The sequence below is a fragment of the Paralichthys olivaceus genome, chromosome 17 (assembly GCF_024713975.1).
Source record: "Paralichthys olivaceus isolate ysfri-2021 chromosome 17, ASM2471397v2, whole genome shotgun sequence".
Classification (NCBI taxonomy): domain Eukaryota; kingdom Metazoa; phylum Chordata; class Actinopteri; order Pleuronectiformes; family Paralichthyidae; genus Paralichthys; species Paralichthys olivaceus.
In genome coordinates, this window is record NC_091109.1 from 18,736,904 (window position 1) to 18,759,808 (window position 22,905).

A 22,905-nucleotide genomic window follows, 5' to 3' on the forward strand; every position below is an offset into this window, starting at 1 on the left:
AAAGATCCATGAGAACATTTTAGCAATAAAACAAATAATTTATAAAGAATGAAAATAAAACTGATATAATTCATTAAAGCAAATATTAATTTAGGGAGTAGATAGTTAACAGAATCCAAATCTTTCTGCGTTTCCTGTTGTCACCATATCTATGGTTACAGTCTATGGTTAAAGTCTATGGTTACAGTCTATCACTCAGCATCATGTCTCTGTTCCAGCCTCCTCTCGTCTCCTCCTATTTTTTATCTCTTCCTGTCAGCTGACCTTTACTCAGATCACAGTGAGAGGAGCTCATATCTTTAAGAGCTGTTCTCCAGTAACACACACAGAGGAGCTGGTTTCCGGGTTGTTCGGTGAGTCAACTCTTGTTTTCTTAACGTTTCACATGTTTTCACGGTGTTTCTGACCTGAGCAGAGGAAACATGCTAACATCATGCTAACATCATGTTAACATCGTGGGACTGAAGAAGAACCGACCCTAACAAACCGCAGAAGAAGAAGTGGGAGGTTGTTCTGAAAGTTCAGTGAAGCTGATTCAGATTTCACGGATCAACGAGTCAAAAGAGAAACGTTGTTAAAACACAAACTTCTCTTGAGGTGAACAACGAGACACAAGTCAGGAGGACGTTTGTTTATAAAAGTTCAGTGAGGAGGAGGAGGAGGAGGAGGAGGAGGAAGAGGAGCAGCGATTGTGTTTCAACAACGTTTCTATTGTGACTCGTTGATCCAAGAAATCAGAATCTGTCACCATGTTTTCAACTGTGAGGAGGAGGAGGAAGAGGCCCTTTAAAATGTTTTACAGTTTCACTTTCTAGTTGACTCTGTCGCAGGCTCCTCAGTGAAAAGAAAGTAGTTCAATCTGAACTCAGCTCCTCTCTCTCTCTCTCTCTTCTCTCTCTCTCTCTCTGCTCTCTCTCTCTGTCTCTTCTCTCTCTCAGCTGTTCTCTCTCTGTCTCATTCAGTCAAACCAGAAGTTTCCTCCGTGTCTCTCCTTCCTTGGATCCTCCTTCAACTCTCAGATGAACTTAAAGCAGGATGTCTGAGTTCTGGTCTCTGCTCCTTGTGTTGATCCTCAACATGTGGACTCTCACCACAGCAGGTACGTGAAGTCTGATCTTATTCACAAATGACGGATTCTGTTTCAACGTAGTTCTTCACTTTACTGTTTTAGACTCATTTGATTCATTGTTGACAATGGTTTGTTTTTTAATATACTATTGAACCTGCACTGCCCTGGAGAAACCATATTTCACTCTCCACTGCATAGTTGTACTGTTTGGTTAGAAATGACGTCACGATCACAAAACTATAGAAGAAAAAAGACTCACAACAAACAACAGGTAGCTAATAGATAGCTAATCATGTAGCTTATGAACTCAAACATTTATTATGATCATCAGCTTTATCCAGTTAGTTTTCATAACTAACTAATAGTGTAACGTTTATCTATTTAAAATGGACTAGTTTTAAAAAACTAAACGTGTCCTGGTTCAAGCCTCATTCTTCATGTCCTTATTATACTATTACCTTTTAGTGCAGGTGAATGAAACTCAGACACATTTAATGTTAATAGGAAGAGAAGGGGGAGGGGTGAGTGAGTGCAAGATGAATTCACAGCGAGCACATGGTTTACTTTCTGAAACCTGATAAACCTGATAAATCTCCTGTATGTTAACTGTCAACAGACAGACAGATATTTCCATCAGGATATTTACATTCACAATCCGTCTGAGAAAAGCTTCTATTCACCACAGTTGATCCTGAACTGGTTGTTTTTTTACCCGGTGTCTCACAGATGATGACATCTCCTGCGTTTTAGCAGAGATCTGCATCTTACCCTGCAGTTTTCAGCCTGGTACAGACCCAGTCGTCCACTGGATGAAGGTAGAAGCAGGACACACTCGTGTCCACTCCTACTACACAGCCGGAGACCAGTTAGCACACCAGAGCGAGCGCTTCAGAGGCCGGACATCTCTGTTCAAAGAGCAGATCTCCAGAGGAAACGCGTCGCTCAGGATGACAGGGCTGCAGCTTCAGGACCAGGGCAGATACAAGTGCTTCACCAGCACCATCAGTGGAAGCACCAAGGAGTCATTCATCAACCTGAGAGCAGATGGTACAGAAACTCACAGTGAATACACAACACAAACTCTAGAAATGATATTTGTCTCTTATTGCTGTCACCTTGTTTAACATTTGTACCGTTGGGTTGAGTTGAAGCCTGATACTTTAGCTTTGGACGTCTCGTTGCTTGTCGGCAGCATCACCTCTTTGAAAAACGGTGAGTCACTAAAGTGCAATGAATGCTGGGATATGTTGGACGGGGAAGGATCCACTCGTTGGAGCCTCGGTCTTCAAATGCAGCCCCTGAATTGAGACACAGCTGATGTCAGCAGCTCCACATGTTGGCTCATATGTGACATGTTCAATAATAATCACAACGTGTCACATGGATGAAGAGCTCCACAGTGCACGAGGCAAAGATGAGACATGAGTTAGAAATGAGAAATGTTGTGTTGCAGCTCCGGTGCGTAACGTGGACATGGAGCAGGAGGAGAACAGCTTCACCTGCCGCTCACAGGGGATCTACCCCGAGCCGGAGCTCACCTGGTCCACCAGCCCTCCGTCCAACGTGACCCTTCAGAGGGAACCCACGGTGAAGAAGACGGAGCAGCAGCTCTATGAGATCAGCAGCAACCTGACACTGTCAGACACAGACACTGATCTGATCTGCACCGTCAGCACTCGCAGTGGCAGCAGGAGAGTCATGTGGCATCGACCCAGTACGTTGAATCTGCTCTATGGAGCTGAACCTTTGCTTGTTTCACCGTACTGCTGCATATTTATATCTGCTCCTACAGATAACATCCATTTTCTATCAGTGCTGATGATCTTCTGAATCTTTACTTCACCCGTCTGTTTCTCTGTTTGTCCACTGAACTGATTCCACTAAACTTGTTGGGAGGATGGGACGTGGGCCAAACGTCACTCAGTAGAGCTCAGACCTCCACGAGGCCCAACAGTCTCCTTATGAAGCCACGTTTTGATTCACCAGGCCCAAGATCTGCAGCAACTTTCACACACTCATAAATATCAGTCCTCTGAATCTGTCACATTCGTTTCTTTAATATTCATCAATGATTCGCAGGGAAATCAATGAAACTGTTGAAAACCGTCCTCTCTCACAATGGTCATGTGAACAAACACCAGATCCTGGATCCACACAAACATGTGATGAGTTCTTCTCTGACCCTGACCCATAACACATCTTTCTACCAAGAACCATGGAAATCTGTCCACTAGTGTTTGTGTAATGTTTCTTAAAATCCAGCAAACAGATGGAACATTGAACAGATCCATTAGTTCTCTTTCTTTAACACTGGACACGTTTGGACCTTTTCACTGAGGACTGATGTGTGTGAAATGTGCTGCAGCTTGAATTGAGTGTTGGGCCTTGGAGGAGATATCAGCTCTACTGAGAGACCTTCTAGTTCAAGTCATCAGTCCAAGGCCACACCCTCCTCCAAATGAATGTGATGATAGAAAATGTTCAGAGTCACATCCGAGCCTGAAACCACATTCTGATAATGATGAGATGATTTGATCTGTTTTCTGTTCAGCTCCCGTCCATGTGTCACACGGTGAAACAACAACACTCCACTGCACTGCTCCAAACATCAAACCCCCGACACACCTCGTGTGGAAATTCAACCACAGTCAGATCATTGTGAACCGGACCGAGGTCCACGGCCCCCACGAGGTCTCAGAGCAGTGGAGGCAGCAGGTGGAGGATGTGTCAGCGTCAGGCAGCCTCACGCTGCACCACTTATCTTCACATCACCAGGGAACGTTCACCTGTGAACTCAGTGATGAAGAGGAGACGCATCTAATCAACAGCTACGTGACCATAGAGACCGAGACAGGTAAGACCCTATGAGACGTTTCTACAATCTGTGATTAACTGTGATGCTTCAATGAGCTGCTTTAAGATATGGACACATGGTCGTTAACACGACTCACTGTGTCCAGACAGGTCGAGTCTGGTTCCTGCTCCAGAACATCACTGAGCTACGGTTAGCTCAGGTTAGCTAGGTCACTAAGGTTAGCTAGTTCACTAGTTAGCTATGGTTAGCTCAGGTTAGCTAGGTCACTAAGGTTAACTAGTTCACTAAGGTTAACTAGTGAGCTAATGTTAGCTAGTTCACTAAGGTTAGCTAGTGAGCTAATGTTAGCTCAGGTTAACTAGTGAACTTCAGCAGTTTCTTTGTCTGAGTCCAAACTGATTTTGACGTCACACTGAAGACACATCACTTCACCACTTTGTTGATGCTACAATACTACTCACTGAAATTAATCTAATGTTTTTCAGTTTCAGATGCAGTAATTGTGACCATAGTACTCATTGTGTTAACATCAGCAGTTGGAGCAGTATTCTGCTTAAAAATACTAAAGGTAAATATTCATATTTCTAATAATTCTGCTCTTCATTTATTATGTGTTGTTTGTTCTAATGATTCTTTCTTTTGAATTCAGATCAAATGCAACAAACAGAAAATGAAACAAACCCAATCACCATCTTCAGAGAGTTTAGAGTCAAGGTAAGTTGACTGTATATTCTGTACTGGGAATAACAACATGCTGCTCTACAGAATAACACTGTTGTCATGGAGACACTGTAAACTACTTTATTCTTGTCACGTTGCTCTAACAGCTTCATCTCAGCTTCATCAGCAGACACATCCTAAAGCATCAGTTTCTGACGGCTTCATTCAAAAACCACAACGATATTAGAGAGAAAGAAAATCTGATACCGATATATAGACTTGATATTTTACAGTTTAACCATCAACTGTATGATAAATAACTCAAATACGAACAAATACAGAGAACTTGAATTAAAAAATGTGAGTTTCACGTCAAATGTAACATGGATTAATATCGTTCATTCTGTAAAATGAACGTTTCTATATCAGCAAACATGAAGCAGATACAGATGTGTCTGTGAACGTCTCGGCTAATTTCATCTGTTGTTTCTGTCATTTCCTGGAGGAGATGTTAGTTTCAGGTTTGTGGAGCAGAAGCAAAAGTATAAAGAAATGCATGATATGAAAAAGAAGTTAAATTGATTCAATAAGATTAGGAGAGAAGAAGATGTCCTCATGTTTGACAGTTTCACATCTTCTGCAGTTTGTGTTTGTGACTGATGAAGAATAAAAATCTAGGAGATTAAGATTTCAGCAGCTCTGAATTTTCTTCATTTTGTTTTCAGGTCACCCAATGAAGAGGATGATGAGAACATGAGACAAGAAAAGAAAGAAATGAAGCCTGAGTTAGAAAAAGACGAATAAAATATCTCAGGATGAAGAAGAGGAAGACGTAGAAGACGAAGACTTCAACTTGGAAAGACGAGCAGATTCCAGGTGACCTGGACAATATCCTGCTGACGTCTTCTCATGTGAAAGACAAAGTGCAAACGGCTTCAGTCACTGAACCATCAAATCCATTTGAATGAAGCTGCTGGTGTGTTTCATCTAAATTGTATGAACTGTAGTTTTCTTTACCATAGAATGAGCCCTTTATATTTAAAACTTTATATTTACATGGAGGAGGTCCTCTATGTGGAGGCCGCCATGTTTTTTACTGTCGTTCCAAACTGGACCAACTAAAACCTTTTGAGTTTTCATGACGACTGAAGTTCACCACAGGTTCTCTGTCATGTTTGGAAGGGGAGAGTGACATGAGGAGTATCCAGCTGCAACATGAAACTTCACCTCTAGGTGTCACTAGATTCTACACACTGTACCTTTAAGTCTGTTTTAACTCTGAATCCTGAATGTACATTTTTGTATTTATATTTGCTACTGTTTTGTATTTGTACATATTTTTATGGAGCTGTACTTCATCGACTGTTATGGAACATTGAAAGATGTATTAAAAGTAATTTCTATAAATCTGTGTGGTATCTTTCTGTATTTAACACATTTAGGACATGACTGCTCGTGACTCTAGAGAACGTCTATCTTGTCCTCTAGCGCCACCTGCAGTTGGAAGCTTTCATTTATCCATTGAAATCTAAGTGAGTGTACAAATGTCTGTTCCTCTGGCTCCACCGTGTGGTCATTGGTTGTTCCCACAGAAAGAGACTGAGAGAGGGAGAGAGAGAGAGAGAAAGGGGGAGAGAGGGAGAGACAGAGGGAGGGAGAGAGAGAGAGAGTGAGAGACAGAGAGAGGGAGAGACAGAGTGTTGGTTTAGAGAAGTGTCCTCCACCTCAGGATGTAAATAATTGACGAGAGGAGAAGACAACTTGTATCACGGAAGTTCTTACTGTTCTTTTACAGCTTCCTGACTCTGATACATCAGCTCCAATGGAATAAAAGCCTTTTTTCAGATCTGCATTTTTTATAAACCTGCATAAACCTGCACTGCTTGTCATTCATACTCATGTAAGCATTGCTCTAAATGTCAAACATTGTATTAATGTGTGTGTGGTTTATTTTATTATTGAGGATAGTATAACATGTTTCATTCTAATTCAAATGTCAGACTGAATATTCAGCTTTCTAAATGTCCAGATCCTAATTTGTGTCTTCACAAAGAATGTTCAGATTTCGATGAATCTCAAGGAGAATTTTCTAAATGAACATTTCTGTGATAAACACACAAACTTGGTGAATTTTAGCCTCTTTAGTGCATATTTTTGTTTCGAAATGAAAGAAGCGTCATTTCCACTGTGTTTTTAGCCTGAAGGTAACAGGAAGTGGCTCAGCTAGCAGACGGTATACATGCCTCAATAAGTGTGTGAACACATAAACAAACTCAGATGAGGCTTTATTATTAGCTCCATGTTATGTTGATATATGATCATGTCAGATATTAGGGGTTGTAGGCTGGAAGGTTTTTTATCCCACATATGTAAAACAATGACAAAATATTCCTGGAACATACAGTTTCATCTCATTATTGTTCAGTGGAGTCTCTGAGGTTTGACAGTCAGTGACTGACTAATGTTCCAGTGACATTACTCAGTAAGGTGTGAACACAGAGCTGTGGCATAAAAACACTTTGTGTGTTGTGTTGTTCTTGTTGATGTCAAGCAGACCACGTGATGATGGAATAAAAACACAAACCTGTAGCTTCAGTCTGGACCATGGATCATTCTCTCCTCCTCCTCCTCCTCCTCCTCCTCCTCCTCCTCCTCACTGCTGACAGTGGATTTGAAGACGTCCGAGTCCGAGTCGACCTCTGAGCTCAGTAAAGTTCATGTGGAACTCACTTGAGTCTCTGATCTCTTTACTGGAGCTGGTGTCACTCAATGTACAAAGCACATTATTCTTGTCAGTATCTCCAGGTGAGACAGTTTGTCCATTGTCTCATGAGGAAAGTAAAACGTTACACATCCACAGCACAAACAGCAAAGTCTGTGTTTAACTTTTAAAAAGACAGACTTATGTCAAACTGCGGAGAATTAGGTTGATTTGGTGAAAACAGGAATTATATGACACTTGTTTTTACGTATAAGGCATCTGAAGTCATTGAGAAAATGTAATATCAGGCCTCTTCTAACGTTTCCCATTGGACATTTGGGCTGATTATAGCAAGACAATTTTTTTTTGATTGACATTAAAACATCACATTCTGGGGTTATAGATGCTTAATTATTAATTTGGTGTATATATGTACATATGTACAGTTCTGGAATGTCCCTCAGCTTGATGTTGTTAATAGACCATTTCTTATTCAATTGTAATTTATTTGATTTCAGTTGAATGTTTGTTTCAATCTCACTCCTTTAAACACAGGCGATGGTTATTTCACAAATCTACTTGTTTAGTTTGGGTGTGTTCATCTCACCTCCCCCACTTCCTCCTCTCGTCTCCTCCTATTTTTTATCTCTTCCTGTCAGCTGACCTTTACTCAGATCACAGTGAGAGGAGCTCATATCTTTAAGAGCTGTTCTCCAGTAACACACACAGAGGAGCTGGTTTCCGGGTTGTTCGGTGAGTCAACTCTTGTTTTCTTAACGTTTCACATGTTTTCACGGTGTTTCTGACCGGAGCAGAGGAAACATGCTAACATCATGTTAACATCATGTTAACATCATGGGACTGAAGAAGAACCGACCCTAACAAACCGCAGAAGAAGAAGTGGGAGATTGTTCTGAAAGTTCAGTGAAGCTGATTCAGATTTAATCGATCAACGAGTCAAAAGAGAAACGTTGTTAAAACACAAACTTCTCTTGAGGTGAACAACGAGACACAAGTCAGGAGGAGGTTTGTTTCTAAAAGTTCAGTGAGGAGGAAGAGGAGGAGGAGGAGGAGGAAGAGGAGCAGCGATTGTGTTTCAACAACGTTTCTATTGTGACTCGTTGATCCAAGAAATCAGAATCTGTCACCATGTTTTCAACTGTGAGGAGGAGGAGGAAGACGCCCTTTAAAATGTTTTACAGTTTCACTTTCTAGTTAACTCTGTCGCAGGCTCCTCAGTGAAAAAAAAGTAGTTCAATCTGAACTCAGCTCCTCTCTCTCTTCTCTCTCTCAGCTGTTCTCTCTCTGTCTCATTCAGTCAAACCAGGAGTTTCCTCCGTGTCTCTCCTTCCTTGGATCCTCCTTCAACTCTCAGATGAACTTAAAGCAGGATGTCTGAGTTCTGGTCTCTGCTCCTTCAGTTGATCCTCAACATGTGGACTTTCACCACAGCAGGTACGTGAAGTCTGATCTTATTCACAAATGACGGATTCTGTTTCAACGTAGTTCTTCACTTTACTGTTTTAGACTCATTTGATTCATTGTTGACAATGGTTTGTTTTTTAATATACTATTGAACCTGCACTGCCCTGGAGAAACCATATTTCACTCTCCACTGCATAGTTGTACTGTTTGGTTAGAAATGACGTCACGATCACAAAACTATAGAAGAAAAAAGACTCACAACAAACAACAGGTAGCTAATAGATAGCTAATCATGTAGCTTATGAACTCAAACATTTATTATGATCATCAGCTTTATCCAGTTAGTTTTCATAACTAACTAATAGTGTAACGTTTATCTATTTAAAATGGACTAGTTTTAAAAAACTAAACGTGTCCTGGTTCAAGCCTCATTCTTCATGTCCTTATTATACTATTACCTTTTAGTGCAGGTGAATGAAACTCAGACACATTTAATGTTAATAGGAAGAGAAGGGGGAGGGGTGAGATCACAGTGAGGACACGAGCACATGGTTTACTTTCTGAAACCTGATAAACCTCCTGTATGTTAACTGTCAACAGACAGACAGATATTTCCATCAGGATATTTACATTCACAATCCGTCTGAGAGCAACTGCACTGATTGCACTTTTAAAAAAAGTTTCTATTCACCACAGTTGATCCTGAACTGTTTGTTTTTTTACCCGGTGTCTCACAGATGATGACATCTCCTGTGTTTTAGCAGAGATCTGCATCTTACTCTGCAGTTTTCAGCCTGGTACAGACCCAGTCGTCCACTGGATGAAGGTAGAAGCAGGAGACACTCCTGTCCACTCCTACTTCAGCACCAGAGACCAGTTAGCACACCAGAGCGAGCGCTTCAGAGGCCGGACATCTCTGTTCAAAGAGCAGATCTCCAGAGGAAACGCGTCGCTCAGGATGACGGGGCTGCAGCTTCAGGACCAGGGCAGATACAAGTGCTACGCCAACACCATCAGTGGAAGCACCAAGGAGTCATTCATCAACCTGAGAGCAGATGGTACAGAAACTCACAGTGAATACACAACACAAACTCTAGAAATGATATTTGTCTCTTATTGCTGTCACCTTGTTTAACATTTGTACCGTTGGGTTGAGTTGAAGCCTGATACTTTAGCTTTGGACGTCTCGTTGCTTGTCGGCAGCATCACCTCTTTGAAAAACGGTGAGTCACTAAAGTGCAATGAATGCTGGGATATGTTGGACGGGGAAGGATCCACTCGTTGGAGCCTCGGTCTTCAAATGCAGCCCCTGAATTGAGACACAGCTGATGTCAGCAGCTCCACATGTTGGCTCATATGTGACATGTTCAATAATAATCACAACGTGTCACATGGATGAAGAGCTCCACAGTGCACGAGGCAAAGATGAGACATGAGTTAGAAATGAGAAATGTTGTGTTGCAGCTCCGGTGCGTAACGTGGACATGGAGCAGGAGGAGAACAGCTTCACCTGCCGCTCACAGGGGATCTACCCCGAGCCGGAGCTCACCTGGTCCACCAGCCCTCCGTCCAACGTGACCCTTCAGAGGGAACCCACGGTGAAGAAGACGGAGCAGCAGCTCTATGAGATCAGCAGCACACTGACACTGTCAGACACAGACACTGATCTGATCTGCAACGTCAGCACTCGCAGTGGCAGCAGGAGAGTCATGTGGCATCGACCCAGTACGTTGAATCTGCTCTATGGAGCTGAACCTTTGCTTGTTTCACCGTACTGCTGCATATTTATATCTGCTCCTACAGATAACATCCATTTTCTATCAGTGCTGATGATCTTCTGAATCTTTACTTCACCCGTCTGTTTCTCTGTTTGTCCACTGAACTGATTCCACTAAACTTGTTGGGAGGATGGGACGTGGGTCAAACGTCACTCAGTAGAGCTCAGACCTCCACCGAGGCCCAACAGTCTCCTTATGAAGCCACGTTTTGAGTCACCAGGCCCAAGATCTGCAGCAACTTTCACACACTCATAAATATCAGTCCTCTGAATCTGTCACATTCGTTTCTTTAATATTCATCAATGATTTGCAGGGAAATCAATGAAACTGTTGAAAACCGTCCTCTCTCACAATGGTCATGTGAACAAACACCAGATCCTGGATCCACACAAACATGTGATGAGTTCTTCTCTGACCCTGACCCATAACACATCTTTCTACCAAGAACCATGGAAATCTGTCCACTAGTGTTTGTGTAATGTTTCTTAAAATCCAGCAAACAAATGAAACATTGAACAGATCCATTAGTTCTCTTTCTTTAACACTGGACACGTTTGGACCTTTTCACTGAGGACTGATGTGTGTGAAATGTGCTGCAGCTTGAATTGAGTGTTGGGCCTTGGAGGAGATATCAGCTCTACTGAGAGACCTTCTAGTTCAAGTCATCAGTCCAAGGCCACACCCTCCTCCAAATGAATGTGATGATAGAAAATGTTCAGAGTCACATCCGAGCCTGAAACCACATTCTGATAATGATGAGATGATTTGATCTGTTTTCTGTTCAGCTCCCGTCCATGTGTCACACGGTGAAACAACAACACTCCACTGCACTGCTCCAAACATCAAACCCCCGACACACCTCGTGTGGAAATTCAACCACAGGCAGATCATTGTGAACCGGACCGAGGTCCACGGCCCCCACGAGGTCTCAGAGCAGTGGAGGCAGCAGGTGGAGGATGTGTCAGCGTCAGGCAGCCTCACGCTGCACCACTTATCTTCACATCACCAGGGAACGTTCACCTGTGAACTCAGTGATGAAGAGGAGACGCATCTAATCAACAGCTACGTGACCATAGAGACCGAGACAGGTAAGACCCTATGAGACGTTTCTACAATCTGTGATTAACTGTGATGCTTCAATGAGCTGCTTTAAGATATGGACACATGGTCGTTAACACGACTCACTGTGTCCAGACAGGTCGAGTCTGGTTCCTGCTCCAGAACATCACTGAGCTACGGTTAGCTCAGGTTAGCTAGGTCACTAAGGTTAGCTAGTGAGCTAATGTTAGCTCAGGTTAGCTAGTTCATTAAGGTTAACTAGTGAGCTAAGGTTAGCTCAGGTTAGCTAGGTCACTAAGGTTAACTAGTTCACTAGTTAGCTAAGGTTAACTAGTTAACTTCAGCAGTTTCTTTGTCTGAGTCCAAACTGATTTTGACGTCACACTGAAGACACATCACTTCACCACTTTGTTGATGCTACAATACTACTCACTGAAATTAACCTAATGTTTTTCAGTTTCAGTTGCAGTAATTGTGAGCATAGTACTCACTGTGTTAACATCAGCAGTTGGAGCAGTATTCTGCTTTAAAATACTAAAGGTAAATATTCATATTTCTAATCATTCTGCTCTTCATTTATTACGTGTTGTTTGTTCTAATGATTCTTTCTTTTGAACTCAGATGAAATGGATCAGGTACAAAATGAAACAAACCCAATCACAATCTCCAGAGAGTTTAAAGTTAAGGTAAGTTGACTGTATATTCTGTACTGGGAATAACAACATGCTGCTCTACAGAATAACACTGTTGTCATGGAGACACTGTAAGAGTATAAAGAAATGCATGATATGAAAAAGAAGTTAAATTGATTCAATAAGATTAGGAGAGAAGAAGATGTCCTCATGTTTGACAGTTTCACATCTTCTGCAGTTTGTGTTTGTAACTGATGAAGAATAAAAATCTAGGAGATTAAGATTTCAGCAGCTCTGAATTTTCTTCATTTTGTTTACAGTTCACCCAATGAAGAGGATGATGAAAACACGAGACAAGAAAAGAAAGAAATGAAGCCTGAGTTAGAAAAAGACGAACAAATATCTCAGGGTGAAGGAATTGAAGACGTAGAAGACGAAGACTTCAACTTGGAAAGACGAGCCATTTCTGGGGTGAAGAAAACTACAATTCATACAATTTAGATGAAATGAACTTGTGAAAACATCATGAGGATTATTCCACATTACATTTCTGCCAATAGTTCCCTTTCACCTAAATGTTACACACTGGAGCTTTAAGTCTGTTTTAACTCTGAACAAAATCCTGCAGCGACTCTAAAACCAACAGCACCTTAGCAATGCTGCCTCATCAGCAAGGTCTGGGATCCTATCACTGAACAAATTATTAAGTTACGACAAGTTTATGCAAAAAGTGGATTCTACTGTGAGGATATGAATGGTACGATCCCATAACTGCAAGGATCACAAAAGTACAATTAACACTTCGGCACTTTCTCTCACTATCCCTCCAGCTTATGGTTTTTTTCTTTGCTTAAAGTATTTTCTTATATTTAATTTTTGTGTCCAATTGTTTTCTATTTTTACAATATTGAATATCTCTATTTATATATGTAAAAATTAAACTGAAAACTGTAGCTTCACTTTTACACAGTAGGTTTACTCTTGTTGAGGGTGAAGGGCAGAGGATATCACACCTTGTTTAGTACTGAGATAAATTTTAATTTGTGAATATGGGCTGTACAAATTTTATGACTTTTTGGGAGCTGTCCATGTTTATTTACTGTCTGTGATCAAACTTCTCCTCCATAGCTCAAGTCAAGACTATAAAATATGTCCAGTGAGTGAATGGCACACGAACATTCAAAGATACTGTGTATGAATACAGTTCAAATTGTGTTATATATTATTATTGTGCATATTGAGGGAAGTTGACTTTGTCTCTAATAATTGATTTTATTTTAGTTGTTTTTTATTTTTGTGCTAGCTTAAATCTTCATTTGTATTTGCATCTTTGTACTATTTTGTTTTGATTGTATTTTTGTTGTATTTTGTTTTTGTTTTATTTTATTTTATTTTTATTTATTTTTCCTCAATAAAGAACTACAACGGTCGATTCTAGCTCCGCCCCTCGGCTTACGTACTTTGCGTGGCGTCTCCCATCACATAATAACGATCGTTGAGAGACTCACTGTTATAAAGTGGAGGTTTTATTCATCACAACATGAAACTGGATGATTAATAATTGATCTCCATTCTTCCAATATTTTATCTGAACGAGTTTTATCGGTACAGATGAGTTTGCCCGCCCCCCCCCCCTCTCTCTCTGACATGGTCTGTTCCGCGTCAGTTTGAACCTGGGGGCGGGAACAAGCTGCGTCACTCTGGATCAGTCTGTCGTCGCTTCGAGTTTCTGACGTTTCTCCGAGAAAAGCAGCGAAAGTTCAGGTAGAGTGAGGCCGAGGCTGCAAACTCTAAAGTTCTAAAGTTCACAAAGTTCATAAAGTTCACAAAGAGGAACTTCCTGTCGGCGCAGCCTCCACTGTTTAACTGTGCAGCCGACAGGAAGTGTTAGCTCGTGCTAGCATGTCTCTAATGGACGCCGGGTCGCTCATGTGTTGTCTCGCTGTTGTTCTCGGTTGTTAGCAGAAGTGCTGCTCCTCGGGATGGACCTGACGACGTGTTTGAAGTCTCTGTTGTTGGCCATCCAGCAGTACAGAGGCGGCAGGACCACACACAACACAGCGCAGCTGCTCAAGCAAGTGGAGGTGAGTTCCCCCCAGACTTCTCTTCATCGAGTTATCTTTACTGTCCCCGTGAGGCAGGAACATGTTACAACAACAACACAACAACAACAACAACAACACAGCACATGTTACAGCAGCAACAACAACAACAACAGCAACAACAACAACAGCCGTATCACGTCACATCCAGAATAATAATGCAGAATAAAGGTGAGTTGAATTGTGCACCTGTCAGGATATAACTCATAGAAGATGAGAAACAAGCACTGGCGTTAAAACCCTAAAAACCAAAGTGTGCCAGACCAAGAGTTCATTAAGACACATGACAGAATCAACTGTCTCCTTGTTGAGTAGTGTGACAGACGTTGGTTTCACACTTTCAGGGAACTCAGGATCCTGTGTTCCAGTCTGACCTCAGAACCTTCGAGATCCTCTGAAGGGAGGGATTCTCCTTCATAGCCCGTTTTACCATGTTCTCAGTTTTTGATTTGGGTCCACGATTCTCTCAGACAGTCTCAGAAGACGAGAAGAACCTTCTGATTCTGCTCCATCAAACATATCAATTCTGATATGTTTATTTGTTTGTAAGCAATGTTCATCCTGTGGTTAAAAACACATCGTATTATATATATTATATGTATTATACATTCAAATATTTACAACAGGGCTCTAAGTCGAGTCAGGTGGATTCATATAGATAAAGAGTTGAGCCACAGTACTTTAAAAACACGGGCAAAAGAAAGATGCAGTCAAAGACACACAAGATGAAAGTAAATGAGAAATCAAAGACAGAATCAGGCTGATTTAAAAGCAAGATTTAAAAAACTGTAGGATCTTAGATTAGATTTAGAAGTGTCCATACTCCTAATGTGAGATTATTCCTGTTTAGTGGCAGCTACTGAAAATGCTCGTGTTTAGTTTTGAGATGAGAAACGTGTTGTGAGGAAGACCCAAGTTACGTGGAGGTCAGTGATCTTTAAGATCATGTGACTACCTAATCATACCAGGTGACCTCTTGGTGCAGGTGTGTGTGTGGTGTCTCCTCTTCGGTCTTTGTCTGACCTGAGGCAGAAACATTCACCACCCGTGATGTCCAATAAAAGGTTTGTGGGATCTTTGGTGTTCGGACATTTCTCGTCTTCTGGTTTTCATTGCTTCTATTCAGAGGTGTATTTGTATTTGGATGTATGTGCTTTTGTGTACTTTCTAGATTTTAAAACACACACAGGTTGAGCGAGGTTAATATGAGTGGCTATCATGTGCATTGTTTTAGTGTGCTAGCTGCAGGCTCAGCTCTAATCACAGAACTTAACCAAAGGGAAATTCAGTTTTAGCCAAATCGTTGGTACAGATTTTTGAGATTCCCTGAAAGTTGGATGAAATGTGTTCTTACCATCTTTGTCTCCTTCATACCAGTGTAACACACAGTCTCTGCAGTATACCGTGTGTGTTTGTGTGTGTTTGCACTGCAGGAGGTCTCAGGACTGAAATGTGACCAGCTGCTGTCCTCAGGCCAGGTCCTACCCAGTGAATGTGTGAGTGGACTGGTGGAGTTGGCTGGAAACCCAAACACTAACCCAGCCCTGACCAGCTCCATCATCTCTCTGCTGGCACAACTAGGTAGTGTAGATACACACAGTGCACCCACCTCTCCTCGCCACACATGCACCAAAACCAGAGGAGATAAATGTTTTGTCGTCATGAGTTTGTAATGACTCTCAATGATACAGATATTAACACGTTGTCTTAAGATTACAAACAGACCAACATGGAACTGATAACCGACCTCAGTCAGAATGAATTTGACTGCACTCGGCTTGTCTGTGGTAAAGACTTCACACTCTGTCAGTAGTTTGAGAGATAACGTCGTGTTTCTGGGGTTTTTCTCTTCTCGACTACTTCACCCTATCGTCAGTTATGACCAAGTGTAAATGATTCTGGGACTCTGATATTCCTGCACACCTGTTGTACTTGACGTTTCATTCGTTATGATCAGTCTTAAAAAGTCTTACCTTTATCTTGCTGAAACCCTGGAGAGAAAGCTGCTTTAATAATTTAACGTTAGAGAGCAGCACTGGCAGGTTTTAATCCACGCTCGGTGAGAGTGTGAGTCCACAGAATGCTCCGAAACACGATCCTCACATTGTTTCCTACTTGTGCTCCCTCTCCTCCAGCCTGTGATGATGACAGTCGGGAGATGCTTCACAGCAGCTACAACCTCACCAGCACCTTAGCCTCGGTCATCCACTGCCACAGCGCCACACCAGGAGAACCACTGGTACTGCAGGTAAGTCACTGAGTACACAAACATCTCTGAAGTTTATTTTAATACACATTTTGAACATTATAATGAAAAAATGCTTTGAGTGGCATTTATTATTTAAATAACATTGTTTTACCACCAAAGTCATAGCTGTCGCTTCCTCAGCTTCGGACCATCGCATAGTTTTGCATTTGTGGCCTTTTCAAGTGTATAATTAAATGTCTCGGCTAAAATAAACCAAGCTACAATGAGCTATATATATAGCTATATATATTGTATTGCATGGTTAACAGTGTTATAGATCATATGTATTGTATTTTTTTCCAGTGTTTGCAGGTGCTGCAGAAACTGACGTACAACACTCGCACCTTCCAGTCGACAAACTACATCCACGAGCTCATCGCGTTTCTCATGACCAACATGTAAAACCCACATCTGACATCACCCAGCATTATTACGACCTCAGTGAAGGATCGCCATGTTTTCTTAATTTCAAACGAACCATATTACGCTCTTTCACCACAGCCAGTCCCACAGTGATGACATCATCATCATGCCATGCCTCGGCCTCATGGCCAACCTGTGTCGTGACAACCACTCGGTGCAGAGCCACATCAAGTCTCTGGTGAGTGTCTGCTGAATCTCTGACGCTGACAGAGCATTTGAATTTATGTAATAGTAACAGACGATTGAAAAACAATACACATGGTGAGTAACAATGGCCTGAACCTGTTAAAGTCTTGATTTGAACAGGAAATCCACAACACAAACATCATCGGCTTGTCGCCTACATGGATGTTACATCTCGGTTCTTGTGTGTAATATGTGTGGGTTATTTTTGTGTAGGATAATGTGAAGCCGTTTTACCGCACGCTGATCAACTTCCTGGCTCACAACAGTCTGACGGTGGTGGTCTTCACGTTGTCCATACTGTCCAGCCTCACGCTGAACGAGAAGGTCGGCGAGAAGGTAAAACTCTGCAGGAATCGACTGAACTTATATTCAAAACTCAGTGAAAGTAAACATCTTAACGTCTATAATTTAAAACTCCACACGTGGATACAAGGCTCCTCCCTCCTTTCTTTCTCAAGTCAAGACAAAGCTTGACATTGAAATGCTAAAGATTCCCTCACTCTGAAAAGAAAGTGGAAACATTCTCTGTATTCACAGTCACTGAACCATCAAACTCACTTAAATTCAAGCTGCTGATTTTAGGTGAATGTTCATAGAGAAGAACAGACGAGTCACAGTGTTGCTCTAAATTTAACTGTGATGAATGACGCAGAAATTACATGATGCAGTCGGGTTGAAATATCCCAAAAAACGATTTCCTCATCTTCTGTTTGTCCTCATCAGCTCTTTGACGCAAAGAACATACATCAGACTTTCCAGCTTGTGTTCAACATCATTGTGAACGGAGACGGAACTCTGACAAGAAAATACTCAGTTGATCTCTTGGTGGACTTGTTGAAAAACTCCAAAATAGCAGACTTCCTCACCAGGTACAGCTTCACACACACACAGATGTTTCTCGTTGAACCTTCATGTTCTGTGAGTTAAATGTGAATGGGTTTTTTTTTTCCTGTGCCAGGTATCAGCACTTCTCAGCGTGTTTGTCTCAGGTTTTAGGACTTCTGCATTCAAAAGACCCAGATTCTGCAGCCAAGGTGAGACCAGAGAAACCAGGCAGCACACGCTCAACATTAAACAGCAGCCATGCTGGACACTAGTCTGGTGCAGCAGAATATTCTCATGAGACCTTTGTGGTTTCAGAGAAGGTTTTTGAAGCTCAACAGAGGCTGGACGCAGATTCAGCACTTTGTGTGTTTGTTGCAGGTCCTGGAGCTCCTCCTGGCCATGTGCAGTGTCTCAGGCCTGCGCTCGCTCCTGTGTGATGTGGTTTTCAAACCGGCTGCAGCCAAACTCAGAGCATTGGGCCGAAGGCCGGGCCCAGGACTGGATAATGAGGGACGCAAGGAACAGTCTGGCCTCGCCCTGGTGCAGTGGCTGAGCTCGCCTGTGGAGGGCGCTGAATCTTGCTCTCTCCAGGCCCTGCACCTGTTGCATGAGCTGCTGAAGGTAGTTGAAGGAAACAGTTTTTATATTTTTTCTTTTTTGCTTTCTCTTCTCGTCCCTTCTCCTTTGTTCCTGATCCAGTTGTCCTGTTTTCTCAGGAGTCCCTGGGAGCAGAAACTGTACCTGATCGTGTGGTGAGCTTCTCAGAAATGCTGCTTCCGGTCCTGTTGGGGCTCCTGAGGGGCCTCGACCCTGCAAAGGGAGACGCTCACCTGAGAAAACACTGCCACCGCATCACACACGTCACCAGTTTGCTGCTTCATATCCTTTACCGGATGTCGGCGCTTCTGCTTTTGTTATCGGCGAATATTGTGTCTTTGTGTTTCTGCTCGTTTTGAAGCCTTAACTCTGACACTCCTGTGCACCGACGACTCCACCCGATCCATCGTGTCTCGTCAGGTGAGCGCTCAACTCTGCCTCTCACAGGCCGAATCCCTCCTCTCCTGTTGTCATGGAAACAACCCTCTTACCTGTCTCCCTCCCGGCTCCGACAACGATCTCAGGTGAGTCACAGATGAAGGTAGAAACTGTACTTTATACTAACCTGGGTTCTGATCAATGTTCTGAACTTTGGGAATGCAGGACTTTGCTCTGTGGTGGATTTGTAATCATGCTGTCGTTTTGCTGCTTGAGTAAATGAGTCGAGTGTTTCTGGTGTCTGCTCAGTCAGGTGTGTGCAGAAGCTCTGCTGAAGACCCTGGAGTTAATGAGCAAACTGAGACAGCAGGTGAAGGACATGGAGACCAGCTTCTACAGGATGTTACAGGTACACACTCAGAAACACTTTCAGACCTGCACTGAGCTCCAGATAATATCCTGAAATCATCCTGTGGGGCTGTTGGTGAGAACGCACGTGTCTGAGTCAGAAGTCAGGAGAATGAAAACCTTTCAGCTCCTGTTCTCCGTCTCTCGTCCCTGTTCCGTGGTTTTGTCGGTGTCTTATCTTTTTCTTTCGGTCTTTGTCCATCAGGATCAGAGGATAGCAACTCCCCTCTCTCTGGCTCTGACGTCCCACCACAGACAGCGTGTGCAGACTGGACTCTCGCTGCTGTTTGAAGCCACTCCCCTCCCAGACTTCCCTTCACTGGTGTGAGTCACAGCTGGAAGTTTTCAAATGGCCACAAAACACAATATAATGTACATTTCACACATGCTGACATATTAAATCTTCACCGTGCTGTTGCTGTTGATCCCGTTCGTTAAACTGTACTTTTGAAGTCTGGGAGAAAGCATCGCGGCCAACAACGCCTATCGCCCGAGGGAGGCTGAGCTGTCCGTCAAACGTGTTGCTGTGCAGGAAGTCCCACCTCCCAGGACAAACACGAGTGAGCTGGACTCTTCCAGTGGATCCAGCAGGGGCGTCCACAGTCTGGTCGAGAAGATACAGAACGGCCTCGAGGTAAAGTCTGAAAACTGCTTCACATACGGAGACAGAATCATGTTTTCATGAGGACATGCACATCTGTTTTCTCACATGAATTTCTGAATCATATGATCTATGAAAAAGTTTTTAGATAAACTGTCTGAAAAACAACCCTTTTTTTTTGTAGCTGCAGGTTAAAGACTCACATGTGTCTGAGATCATCGATGTTTATGCGCAGAAGATCTCAGCATTTGCGGTGAGTACGTTAGATAACGTGTCAGATAACATAGAAGAAATGACTGTGATGAATTCAGATTTATTTATGTATGTGAAGGATTTTTCTTTAAAAGATGTGACATTAAAATGTGTTATTTGAAGTTGGCGTCGGTATGTGGTCGTTTTTTAAAGAGTACTGAAGTAATTTTTCTGTAACGTCAGTTAGAACTGAGGTGTTTGAGTCTTTATTGATTTTAACACAGCTGTGCATGTTTTAGTTTAATTCCTTTTTAAAATAAGAGTTATTCTCCTGATCAGTCTCAGGAGAGTCGCCTGCAGGACCTTTTGGAGGCAAAGGCTCTGGCTCTTTCTCAGGCCGACCGTCTTCTCGCTCAGTTTCGCTTCCAACGAGCTCAAGCTGAGGCTGAGGTGACACACACACACACACACACACACACACTCACACACACACACTCACACTCACTCCTGGTCTATTGTTGTTCTGATGGATTTACACATTACTACGTCAATACTTTGTTCCATTGTAATTTGATCTAAAACATTTAGTTGATCAATTAAATAGTAAATTGACTGAAAATAAAAGCAGGTGACATCAGGTGACGGTGATGCCTTGTTTCATCCGTCTGTTCAGGCTCTTAAACTTGGATCTTTGCTGAAAGACTCCGAGCGGCGGCGCGAGAATCTGCAGGGCGAGCTCAGCAACCAGGTGCTGGAGGTGAAGCGCTCCAAGACCGACATGGAGGAGCTGCTGCAGCACAACGCCAGACTGCAGCAGGACTCTGAGGAGCACCAGGCCCTCAAAGGAGGTTACAACGCCCTGCTCAACAGGTGAGAGGCAGACAAGGACATTAGTTGTGCATATGAATCAGGGAGGCTGCAGGTTTTGAAAACTGTTAAACCCATATACACAGAAAAGATTTGATATTTGTAAATTGACTCCAAAAACAAAATTCTTTGCTCAATTCTAATTTCTGCGATGATCAAATTTATTTTGGCTGCATAGTCTCAAGTCTCAGGTTTGATGACAAACGCATCTTTGTTGTTTGTGAACCCACGAAACTCCAGCGTAGATGATGAAGTGACTTTGGCTCATGCTTTATCTACTGAAAACAAATAACCAGTATGTTTTTGTTTTGTATCATGAAAATAAAAAGGCTTCTGTGATCACATTAAAATTCAAAATGTTTGATTCACGGGGATCTCCAGTCGTTCCTTTTTCCGAGATGTGTAACAGGCTGTTGTCCTGTGCAGGTTCAATGAGAGCGAGCGGCTGCTGAAGGAGCAGCAGGTCGCTCACGTCGCTCTCACCAAACAGAGCGATGCTCTGAGGAAGAACCATGAAGCTCTCCAGCTGCAACACGAGAAGTAATTCACACTTTCTAGTACCTTTGTTTCTTCCTCCATCTTTCTCTTTCTGTCCAGAAAAGTTTGACACTGAAGTCGTCAGTTTCAGTCAAAGGTTCACGTCGCAGCTTCCTGTTCTTTTTCTTAGGATGGCGTCGGAGTTGGAGGAGAGAGAGGAGGAGGTCCGATCTCTGCGTTCAGATCTGCAGCAGAAAAACAGTGACATCACAGGTCAGTCAGAGGTTGACACACATCCAGCACCATCTCTTCAGAGTCACTATGGGACCATCTGAGGGTCATAATAAGAATGTCCGTGCGTCTGTGCTCGAATAAAACTGGGCCTCCTTCTCGTCAGGTCTACGCGGTGAACTTCAGGCCGAGGAGGAGAAGGTGAAGGAGAAGGATCAGGAGAGGAGGGACCTGGAGGAGACGGTGGATGTTTTGAGGAAGGAACTTAACAAGACGGAGCAGGCGAGGAAGGACGCCAGCATCAAGGTAACGAAGAGCATTAAAGTGCAGATTTAACACCCGCGTGCATCAGGAGACCCGAGGCTTCATTTACTGCTGGTGCACAACACGGCTCTTGAAACCCTAGATGATTCCTTCTTCTCGAAACTTTGACGTTTCCTCTTGTCCAGGCGTCATCTCTGGAGCTGCAGAAGAGCCAGCTGGAGACGAAGCTGAAGCAGAAGGAGGACGAGCTGAACAAACACTCGGCCATGATCTCCATGATCCACAGCCTCAGCAGCGGCAAGATGAAGAACGACGTCAACCTGTCGCTTTGAGGAACGCACAGCAGATGAGTGAGCGAGGGAAAAACAGACGCACGCAAACTTTATCAACAATGATTTTTATAAATATAATTATACTCAATGAAACACTTAAAGAACTCCAGTGAGTCCAGAAGTCTGAGACCAGTTCACACTTTCATGGTCTCAGACTTTTGGTCTCCTCTGAATTAAACTTGTATTTTTTAAAGTCAGCATCAAATTCTTTGTAAGTTTGTGTTTTATTGTTTGATAAATAAATGATGGAATCTCATGTGTACCGGACTTAAGGCCAAATAAAATGTGTGCTTTTGTTTATTTTAGATTCATATAAAACGAGTTGGTAGATTACAGCGAAGTGAAAATACATATTTATAAGTCTCCGATTGTCCTGTGACTCTTGCAAGGACCAACTTAAGCCTCAGGACCTTTGATACAGTTCTTAAGTTGCACCTCTGAGCTGTGAGTGACACAGACTTCCTTCTGGAAATCCGTCGGGGCCGTGGGTTTGTAAACGGTTGATTCCTGTGTAATAGGAAATATCTGAGGCAGGTGATTGTGTTTTTTTAAAGTTATTTATAATGAATTTTGTGGTTGAAATGTAAAATGTCAAACCTCTATTAAATGTCTTTGTCATAGGAGTTTGATAAAGA

The 22,905-nt window shown here is 42.6% G+C and overlaps 1 protein-coding gene across 3 annotated transcripts; it reads left to right on the plus strand.

The window, feature by feature from the left end:
- Nucleotides 1-13,753: 13,753 nt before the first annotated feature.
- Nucleotides 13,754-22,554, plus strand: cip2a (cellular inhibitor of PP2A). Of its 3 annotated transcripts, none has more exons than XM_069512409.1 (22): nucleotides 13,754-13,903; nucleotides 14,102-14,223; nucleotides 15,675-15,822; nucleotides 16,377-16,489; nucleotides 16,793-16,887; nucleotides 16,991-17,090; nucleotides 17,312-17,434; nucleotides 17,822-17,967; nucleotides 18,057-18,132; nucleotides 18,302-18,544; nucleotides 18,640-18,801; nucleotides 18,896-19,044; nucleotides 19,208-19,307; nucleotides 19,512-19,630; nucleotides 19,760-19,940; nucleotides 20,092-20,160; nucleotides 20,439-20,549; nucleotides 20,773-20,969; nucleotides 21,393-21,506; nucleotides 21,634-21,716; nucleotides 21,841-21,980; nucleotides 22,124-22,554. In XM_069512409.1, the coding sequence occupies exons 2-22, from the start codon at nucleotides 14,122-14,124 to the stop codon at nucleotides 22,268-22,270; spliced, it is 2,718 nt and encodes a 905-aa protein (XP_069368510.1). In that variant the 5' UTR covers nucleotides 13,754-13,903; nucleotides 14,102-14,121; the 3' UTR covers nucleotides 22,271-22,554. The 3 variants fall into 3 exon arrangements, with proteins under 3 accessions (XP_069368510.1, XP_069368511.1, XP_069368512.1); XM_069512410.1 differs by having other exon boundaries at nucleotides 13,757-13,903; nucleotides 14,105-14,223; XM_069512411.1 differs by lacking the exons at nucleotides 13,754-13,903; nucleotides 14,102-14,223 and adding an exon at nucleotides 15,189-15,305.
- Nucleotides 22,555-22,905: the final 351 nt, after the last annotated feature.